This window comes from Tympanuchus pallidicinctus, unplaced genomic scaffold, assembly GCF_026119805.1.
Source record: "Tympanuchus pallidicinctus isolate F22 unplaced genomic scaffold, pur_lepc_1.0 scaffold27, whole genome shotgun sequence".
In the NCBI taxonomy this organism is placed as follows: Eukaryota; Metazoa; Chordata; class Aves; order Galliformes; family Phasianidae; genus Tympanuchus; species Tympanuchus pallidicinctus.
In genome coordinates, this window is record NW_026294744.1 from 7,378,114 (window position 1) to 7,387,776 (window position 9,663).

At 40.8% G+C, this 9,663-nt stretch overlaps 2 protein-coding genes across 6 annotated transcripts in view; one reads left to right on the plus strand and one right to left on the minus strand.

The window, feature by feature from the left end:
* KRAS (KRAS proto-oncogene, GTPase) overlaps window positions 1-5,629 on the plus strand; it is a 24,379-nt gene extending 18,750 nt beyond the window's left edge. For 2 of the 3 annotated variants that reach the window (XM_052690603.1, XM_052690602.1), the window contains one exon: window positions 3,010-5,629. In XM_052690603.1, coding sequence (XP_052546563.1) covers window positions 3,010-3,126 — 117 coding nt within the window. In that variant the 3' untranslated portion in view covers window positions 3,127-5,629. The remainder of the gene's footprint in view (window positions 1-3,009) is intronic. The other variant, XM_052690601.1, reaches the window with a different exon arrangement.
* Window positions 4,478-9,618, minus strand: ETFRF1 (electron transfer flavoprotein regulatory factor 1). Of its 3 annotated transcripts, none has more exons than XM_052690606.1 (4): window positions 9,549-9,618; window positions 9,019-9,114; window positions 8,545-8,921; window positions 4,478-7,544 (listed from the first exon to the last, which is right to left on the minus strand). In XM_052690606.1, exons 2-3 carry the CDS (start codon window positions 9,061-9,063, stop codon window positions 8,706-8,708), a joined length of 261 nt encoding a protein of 86 aa, XP_052546566.1. In that variant the 5' UTR covers window positions 9,064-9,114; window positions 9,549-9,618; the 3' UTR covers window positions 4,478-7,544; window positions 8,545-8,705. The 3 variants fall into 3 exon arrangements, with proteins under 3 accessions (XP_052546566.1, XP_052546567.1, XP_052546565.1); XM_052690607.1 differs by lacking the exon at window positions 9,549-9,618 and adding an exon at window positions 9,331-9,526 and having other exon boundaries at window positions 4,478-7,428; XM_052690605.1 differs by lacking the exon at window positions 9,549-9,618 and adding an exon at window positions 9,331-9,526.
* Between the last annotated feature and the right edge of the window lie 45 nt (window positions 9,619-9,663).

Below are 9,663 nucleotides of genomic sequence, written 5' to 3' on the forward strand. Positions count from 1 at the left end.
TTACCAGTTCTTAATTAAAACTAATTTCATGATTTTTCAGTAGCACTGTGGAAGTGTATGCGTAATTTCTTTTTCTCATGACTCTGTGTGTGTATGAGATATACTTTTAAGGACTCTATTTGAGGCTGTAGTCCTTAGGAATCCGAATTCCTTGAGAATTTAGGGTGTGTAGGGTGACAGATTCAGGCTACTTGGCATGTCTGTAAACACATAACCAGACATCCAGACTTCTGTACTGCCACTAGATAACGCAATTGTAGTGCTCCAAAGAGAAGCTGTAGCCAGGATTGGACTGCTTTCTGAACATTCTGATTTTTCTGTTCCCTTCACTTAGTTGCCCTTTGGAAAAACAAATGCTATGAGCAAGCTGTCTTGTACGCAGCAAGTTGCTCTAAACCACTGTTTTCCAGAACAGTGTGCTGCAGCTCTGAGCATGCTCTCTGAATTCTGAGTTTCTAATCCTGAGCGTGGATTGAAAGCGCTCGTTTGGTACATCTCATGCTTTCTGAAAAGTTTGTACACAGTGACTCCAGTGTTAGAGGGAGAAAGCTCTGCTGCGTGTGGGCCCTTGCTGCTGAAAGAGGTAACTGGGAAATTGACCACTCTTGATCTTGTTTGTAGTACTAACACCATCGGAGATCTTCTGTAATTGTGGAGTGTCCACTACTTGTATTCTACTTGCATTTTTAAGATTTAATTCACAGACTGAAAAGTGAAGGACCTCCGTTTTTCTTGAATCTCCAGTTCTAACACACAAATACTCTAAATATTTTCTATGTTGTATTTACAGTTTATGCTTAAAATGAATTGTGACAGAACCAAAACTACCTAGTTAACAACTATAAAGGCTTGCTCTGCAAAGGTATGAATGCAAGGACAAAAGCAAGTTATTCCCAAGTATTTTGCAACATGTGCTGTCTTTGAGATTACTACCTTAGGAGATGCAATGGAAGATTTCAGCCTTAACTGTGAAGTCACATGCTTAAAGGGCCACAGTATTACTTAAAACACAGATAAAATACCTTGTATGAAAACTAGTTTGAGGAGAGAAGGTTGCTCATTTGAAGACTAGAGTTACAGTTTCTGTTAAGCGCATCTTGCTTGAAGACACTGCTGAAAGCCATCAACTATCCTTGTAATGAATGTTGTAATGTGTAACACAGTAATGATGAGCCTGAAGTGCTGAAGGGTAGTTTTGTAACAAAATGTGAACAGTCACATAGAAGAATATTGTGCAAAGATCGTTCTTACATCATTCTTATGTTGTAAGAATGAAACTCTGTTGTTGACCGTTGTGACAAACTCTGTTGGTGAGGTGCTGGAACAGGCTGCCCAGGGAGGTGTTCAAGGCCAGGTTGGATGGGGCCCTGGGCAGCCTGGTCTAGTATTAAATGTGGAGGTTGGTGGCCCTGCATGTGGCAGGAGATTTGGAGCTTGATGATCCTTGAGGCCCTTCCAACCTAAGCCCTTGTATGACTGGTTCTTAATACTTCCCTCCTGGTTGGCTGGGATAAGAACTGCAAAAGATGCACTGTGATCTGTTGCTATTTGTGGATCATTTCCCTGCATGAACTTTGCTAAATATTCACTTTGTGCATTAAGGCTGAAATTATAAGTAAAATATTCTCCCTCTATAAAATAACGCCAACCTTTTCTGATTCTCAAAAAACTTCACCTTTTACAGAGCCATGCATACTTCTTACGAGGTACACTACATCAATTTTATTTTAGCAAATAATATTTTCAAATATAGAGCAACTTAATTGCACATGTATTTCATGTGTTATAAGACTTTGCGAAACTCTATTACCAGTTTTAGAGGATAGGCAATGAAGGGCTTTGATCTAACATTGCTTATTTGTAAGTGTTAATATGCACAGGAGCAAACCAAGAGTGCTCATTTCTATTGGCAGCTTGAGGGCACGGTAGCTGACAGGAGGTCTGCTGGCTGCAGGGCTGGATTTCTCAGCCCAGTTCTGTGCTGGTGCAGCTGGCTGCTGTGATATGATAACGTTATGCAGCTACTGCACATAAATAGGTCATTACAAAGTAAAGCCTGTAAAATTGCACTTGATTATGAGTCACATCAGGTTTATGGGCGTCTGGTCAAAAGTAATAAATTTTGTCAGTTACAGTTATCCCCCAAAAGTAGACAAACTATTCAGTGTGAAGAAACATTAGCTTTTGTGTCTGTAGCATAACTGTTGGAGCTCTGAAGGTTTTAAGTGGCTGTACATGATATATGATAGACTACAGACAGTTTGTTCCACGTGTCTTTGCATAAGTTGAACGGAAAGATTTATCAAATGTTAACTGATCATTGCAACATGATTGATTCGAATGACTTGTTTATGTAGAGTTTTTAAGAAACCTGTGGTATGATAAAAGGAGCTGAGTACATGGATGAGTCATATCTATCTCTTTGGTACTGAATTCCTGCTCTCGTGTTTGTATTTTAAAGCTATGTATAGATTTTTAGGCGTAAGCAAAGCTAACAAATGCTTCAGAGCTTTATTCTGAAATCCAGCAGTAGTACTATACATCCTTATAATCTAAACGTGGTTCATTCAGGTGGCTGATCCTCAGCCTGCAGCCAGGAGGATTTGCTCACACAGTGGCCACCTGCTCCCTAGAGCTGCTCTCCTGCAGAGCTGCACACAGGGATGCCATCAGACGTGTGCATTCTCATGTAACTTCTCATGCAACAGGAGACAGCTGCAGTCTCCCACCATCTCAGTTTTTCCCAAGATGCCCATTCCCAAAGACAAGGGAATGCTCAAAAAGGTGTTGGTGTCCCGACAACTCCTACAACCCACAGCCTGTTCTTGGGGTGTTGTAAGGGCCTCAGCGAGGAGAGGATGCTGTCAGCTCTCCTGACACAGCTTCCTGCAGGGCAGGCTGCCGATTGAAAACACTTCACCTGGTCAGCTCAGGTGAAACGAGGCTGTACATGAGCAGGCAGCCGAGTCTGTTAAGGTGATCATAACGTGTGTATCTGTATCTTTTTAGGGTGTTGACGATGCCTTCTATACATTAGTTCGAGAAATCAGAAAACACAAAGAGAAGATGAGCAAAGACGGTAAAAAGAAGAAAAAGAAGACAAAGACAAAGTGTATAATTATGTAAATACAGTGTATCCTTATTCTTAAGACGTACTGAAGTAATTTTTGTACATTACACTAAATTATTAGCATTTGTTTTTAGCATTACTTTACTTTCTGCTTCATGATCCTGTTAGCTTTACCTGAATGCTTGTTTTAAATGACAGTGGAAACTTCATTCCTCTTAAAGTGCCAGTATTCTTTGAGTGTTGGTTCTTGAACTAGCAATGCCTGTGAAGAAAAATAAAAACAGAAAAAAAACACACAAAAACCTGAGAACTGTCTTAGGACTCTTTGGTGCATGCACAGTTGCTAACTTACTACTTTTCTTACTGATTGTGAACTTCTGTTCTGTGTGTAAACAAAACAATGAAATGATGCTCTACATGTTCTAACATCCCCCTTAATTTTTACTATTTTTTATTTTTTAAATCTGGTTGGGAAAACAGACTAGTTAGCAAACAAAGAATTTATTTTCAGATTTTCTTTTAGTTTAGACTGACTGCAATATAGAGAGACCAGAAGCCTTTATAGTCTTCCTGTAGATTTTGCTTCTAGGCATCTAGTCTTGTAGCATTTCAGATCAACTTTATTGAATGTAAAGATAAAACTTTCACAAAAAATTTTTTTCACTGCAATTTGTCTCAGTCACTCCTTAAATACTATATTTTTTCTATTAAAAAAAAAAAAAAGAAAAATTAAAAAAAAGACACTAATGCACATCTGGCAATGGAAAAAGTAAAAGTTCTGATTAGATTGATTTCCTGTTGTTAATGTATTGCTTTAAAACTTTCACTGAACTTTTTCTGTCTGAAGACACCAAGGTGAAATCTTAGCTCTGCTGAGCTCCCAGGTAGTTCAGTAGGATGAGATTTCACCCTTAGTGTCTCCAGAAAATACTAGAAAGCCTTAATAGATAAGTTGATTCAATTTCTTAGGTTACTTCATACATGGATCCAGAATTTATCATAAGAATTAAATCAGAATGAATCCTAAATTGTATAGTAAATCAAAACCATTTGATTTTTTTTCCCCAAGGGTGGCATGAAATGTTTCCACATGCCCATTTTATGTAAAAATAGGAGCGGAATTTTAAATTCTAGTAACCTCAAATCAGTGAATGAATGAGCTTGAACTTAGCTGCTTCATGCAAATAATTTGGAAATCCACTATGCCATAAAAATGGTGTGGAATTTGCACTAATCTTCAGCATAGAACATGGTTTCCAGATTCAGTGTTGTTTATGTGATGTCTGTGAAGTGCTAGTTTTGTGGCACAGATTAAATGGTTGGTGAGTGGCATTCCAATGTCTAGACTGTCATGAAAATAGACCAAGGTTTTAATGTTGTCTTTCTCCGTGATTAAGTCTCTTGTGATTCTTTTTTTTTTTTTTTTTTCCTTTCTGATCAGAATTAATGCAGAATTCAGGTTTCCTTTTTGGTACTGTAGTCTAACTATTCTGCACCCAAGTAAGAGCTAGTGTTTGCAGTGCTGCCTGTTCCTGTTTTCTTCCTGCAAAAGTTACAGCGCTAGGCTGTGTTAGTTGCCTCAGTGCCATAAGGCTCACTGGTACCCAGTCAGCTGCAGAACAGAATTGGAAGCGTGAGTTCGTGTACCAAAAGTAAAACAGAAGTCACTGAAGGAGGGTGGTACAGGACAGTGCACTGGTAAGTTCTGAAAGCTTGGAAAAGGGAATAGCAGCATTGCCCAAACTTAACCTATAACTAAACCATTACGTGGAAAATTTACACAGTATCGCTTGAATCTACCAGTGTAACTTAGACCATTTGTGTGATGTCAAAGGTGCGACTGCAGGCACACATTTTGCTTCCTACAGCAAAAATCAGCAGTGACTGTTAGGTGGAGAGCTGCAAAGCTGGCAGGGGAAGTGTGCTGTCTGCATTGCTGCACGTTCTTTCATGCGCCTGAGAAGTTAACAAATGAGTGCCTTTCCCTGCCTGCACTGACTGCTCTCCCAGCCCCCCATCAGCCCCCATCTTTTCAGCATCAGTGTGAGATATATTTTAGCTTATGAAAAAGAAAATTGAAAAATTGTAACAGGAGAACATAACTTTATACCTGTTAAGGGCCAACGAGGAATACTGATAAATTTTTAATGTCCTACAACATTTTACAGCTTCCAAGGCTAAAAACATTTTGGAGGCAGTTATTTGCACGTTGTAGTTAGTATATGATTAGATATGAGGAAGATAGCAAAGCTGGATAGTATACCTGAGCTAACAACAGCGATCTTAAGGTGATTTTAAAGATTTTTGGTAACCGAGTCATACTGTATGTAAAACTCTGAAATTCTCACGTTAATTTAACTAAAAATTGTTGGGGGAAATAAATTTAGCAGAAATATCTTAATAATCAAGCGTGGATTGATACAGCTCTGCTATCAAGATATATATAAAATAAGTTTTTCAGTAAGTCTGATCTGTAGCTACCAATCTAATCGAATGGTTATAAAATTGCCCTATAATAGCCCTTATTGACTTAAAGGAAAAAAAAAAAAAAAAGAAAAATACTCATCCTTGCCACTGTTGTGCAGTTTTGTCTTAATATTTGTAGAGATTTGGTGAAGCATGTTGGATTGCAGCTTGCACAAGTTGATCTCAGTTATTCTGTCTTTCCCTATTTGAAATGTTTTCAAAGGACATACCTGGATGCTTTCTTTTCTGGCAGTAACTGCTAACTGAACATGTGAATCACTTGCTGCGTTAATACATTACATTGCCATATGTCAGGGAGTAACACCTTCTTTCAGTAGCTTTATGTAACCCTGGTAAACATAACTGAACATTATTTTAACCAGTCTCATTGCCCTAACTTAGGAAAAAAAGAAGTTACGTCACATAGGATCTCTGCAATAGGTAAATACACACAATCTTCTGCACTTCATTCTGTGAAGCAATACAGTTATTACCTTCAAAGACCATCAAACTGTATACCAATCATTTTGTCTGAAGTTTACATAAAGCTACATAGATGGTAAACCTTTCCTAACATTTCTTTATTCCACTGTCTTGTGTTTTCATGTTGAAAATACTTCTGCTTTTTCCTCTTGAGTGCCAACTTCTTACTAGAATGACTTCTTAATGTAATATGTTTACCTGGAATGTATTTTAACTATTTTTGTATAGTGTAAACTGAAACATGCACATTTTGTACATCGTGCTTTATTTGATGTGGAACATATGCAGTGTGATCCAGTTTTTCCATCATTGGTTGCGTGACCTAGGAATGTTGGTAATACCAGATACTACATTTAAAAAAAAAAAGAAAAAAAAAACACAAAAAACCTCTGTTTGTTTTAAAATTTTTAATGTTTTTAGGAGTATGTGCTGTGAGGTGATCTGGAATTTGTCTTTTTTTTTTTTTTTTTGTCAAACTGTACTGCTCCTATTTATTGTAATGTAATAAAAAAATAGTTATTGTGAACTTCTGTCCCTGTTTGCTTTTCTCTCCAAGAATTTCAGTGTTTCATCTCTGCAGTGGAGTACTCTGTGCCACTGTACTCGGCTCCAGTGATGCATCACCTTGAGTACTCTGTTCACTTTTGGGCACCTCAGTACAGAAAGGACATTGAGGTGCTGAAGCACGTCCAAAGAAGGGCAACAAGGTTTGTGAGAATATGGCCCACGAGGAGAGACTGGAGGAACTGGGGCTGTTCAGTCTGGTGAAGAGGAGACTGAGGGAGACCTTACTGCTCTCTTCCAATACCTGAGGTGCTTACAGCGAGAGCGGGGTTGGTCTCTTCTCATTGGTGACAGGTGACAGGATGAGGGGAAATGGCCTCAAGTGCCAGGGTAAGTTTAGGTTGGATATCAGGAAAAACTTCTTTACAGAAAGGGTTGTTAAGCAGTGGAATGGGCTCCCCAGGGAGGTGTTTGAGTCACCATCCCTGGGTGTGTTTAAAAACCTTTCAGATGTGGTGCTCAGGAACATGATTTAGTGGAGAGTTGTTAGAGTTAGGGTTGTATGGTTAGGCTGTGGTTGGACGCGATGATCTTGAATGTCTTTTCCAACCTGAGCGATTCTATGAAGTACACACGTGTTTGGCAGTTGTTTGCAGCTTATTTCTCCTACTTGTCATTGCCTGCCATAAGCAGCACTGACACAGCACAGCGCATGACAACGCTGAGCCCTCTGGTGGGCCATGCTGGCTCTGCACTCTGAGCAGGGCCCGGCCTCAGGTGCATCTCGGTTGCAGGTGCGTGTAGACATCTCTTCCCTGAATCGAAGGGCCGTCGCTCCCAGCCAGGCACAGAGACCAGGTTTTCCTTACTCTAATAGCAGAAGGAATTTGTATCTGTCTGCAAGCCTGAAATGGTCAGAAGAGTCATTCTGTACTCATTTCCAGCTGTGCACAACACCTCTATCAAATGCCTTTTGTGAACTTAGGGAAAATAAAAGCATTTCCTTAGTACTGATTGTGTCCTAGGGAAAAAAAGAAACAAAACAACCTGTAGAATTGTTACTGTTCCTGCAAGTTGGCCCTTTGTATCTATAATCACATCTAGACAATCTTTTACCAGTTATTGGGCAGGGTTAGTTACATTTTTTATGTAAAGGTATTTCTGCAGAGTAGGTTTCACTGCAACATATTGTAGGGGAGTTAATCCAACTGATACGGAAGGGCTTTGTCAGATCAGTGCAGTATGAAACAAAACACACATCTCAAGTCTCCTATTGGCCTTTTGCTTAAAAAAAAACTTTTCTGCTTTTCTGGAACCTAGGCATCTTAACACTGTGGCTGTTGCCAACAGTTCTGCTGCAGTGATTATTTACCTATACTTCAAAGATCTTTTCTGTTCTATCATCTCCAGCGTCATTTAATTCTATGTGAGAAAAACCTAAAGCAGCAAATCAGCAGAGCATGTAGAGAGGAATAGTTAAGGTGAAAGTCTGCCTGTTGTGCCAAAGTTCACAAAGTTATCCATGGAGCAAACAGCCAGGGTCAATCTTCTCCTGCAGGGGAGAGGATCAAGTTCTAAACTCTTGCTAAGAAGTTAAGCAGCATCAGAAATCAGTAGCTGCAGGAATTGTCTTTGGGGTCTGAGTACTCAAACCATTTATATTCCTGTCCATTCCCTTCCTGACCCACTGGTGTTCTTTGTATCACAGTAAGACGTCAGCATGTTGATGTATTGCACGCTATGCAGATATAGCCAAAATCTTAATATCCTTTTGAGAAGGTGCTCAATTGTGGTGAAAAATATTCATCAAATGTGGAAGACTTTCAAATTCAGATTCCTCTTCTAACTGACAAAAGATGTGCAGCACCTCAAATCAGCACTGCAACGCACAGCTGAACCAATATAGAAGCAGTGATCTGCTCAGCACGTATAGGGAAACACAACCTTATCACCACTTCTGCCTGCAGAATTATTCTCAGTTAGAGCTCAAGAAGGCCAAAAGAAGTTGAGAAAAAAATTACCTGAGTAATACAGACCCCAAATCTTTCCAACACCTCCTTAAGGGTAAATGAAGTCCCAATTTGTATTCTAAATGAGGTGGAAGGATTTACTGTTCATTTCTTGTGAAGTTTCACTTCTTTTATTGGCTGTTTATGGCTTTGTATCATTAGGGTCGCAGCAGTTATTCTTTGTCATCACTGTAGTAGCGCTTTTTCATAGCTCTGTATTTCCTGAGGAAGTATAAAGCCTCCAACTCTTTTATAACAAACTCTCCTCGTGCAATTAGCTGCTTAATTTTTTCAGGATCTTTCACATCTTTGTTTTTTAGAAAAGCTGCTTTCAACCGGCTTCTAAAGTAGTCTGCTCCTTTGGGATACTCCCTTCCAAGGTACAGCAGCTTGAAGGGGAAAAGAATGATAGGCTTTTAGATAGGCTTCAAAATACAAGGATTTTGTTTAGCCAAGGGAAGTTCTTGTGGCACTTCAGACACTTACATTTTTATAAAGGTTCAGTACTTCACCTCTTAAAGAGCCGGCCATTGCACATGTCACTCAACTCTTAGTTCTTACGCGTGGCAACGCTTAATTTACCTGCAGGATAACCAACGCGACGTTAGCCTGTTACGGAAGCCAGCACACCCCAGTCTCACTTCCCACACCGACTGCAGCTTCTCTCCAGCCTCGCCTCAGCGCAGCCCCCTTTGCCCTAACCACCCCCACCCTCCTCAGCGCCCGTCTCCCCCCGCCCGCAGCTCTGCCCCGCGCCTCCCCGCCCGCCACACCGGCACGGCCGCCCTGCCCGCTTACGTTTCCGTGGCCTGCTACAGAAACGCTTGCTGCCAAAGCGCTGTTAGTAACGACATATCAATAAAGAAGCGTTAGTCGTTAAGCGCGATGCTTTTTTATTTCTATAAATCGGAGCCAGCCCCAGCTCGCTGCCCGTCGGTGCGGCCGGTCCCTCCCCCTCAGGCCGCCCCCCGCCCCGCCAAAAGGAGAGAAGGGCGAAAGGAAGGTCGTCGCCTCACCCGCTCCGCGCCCCGCCGTAAAGCGCGCTGCTTTACGACGCGGCCGTCACGTGATGCACCGTGTTCCGCGCCATAGGCGGCCAGAAGCTCGCGGGCCGTCGCCATGGCAACACGG

Coding starts and splice junctions, on each gene's coding strand:
- ETFRF1 (XM_052690606.1), bottom strand. CDS start 9,063: ATGGCCGGCTCTTTAAGAGGTGAAGTACTGAACCTTTATAAAAAT. Junction 8,922..9,018: donor TACTGAACCTTTATAAAAAT/GTAAGTGTCTGA, acceptor TTCCCCTTCAAG/CTGCTGTACCTTGGAAGGGA.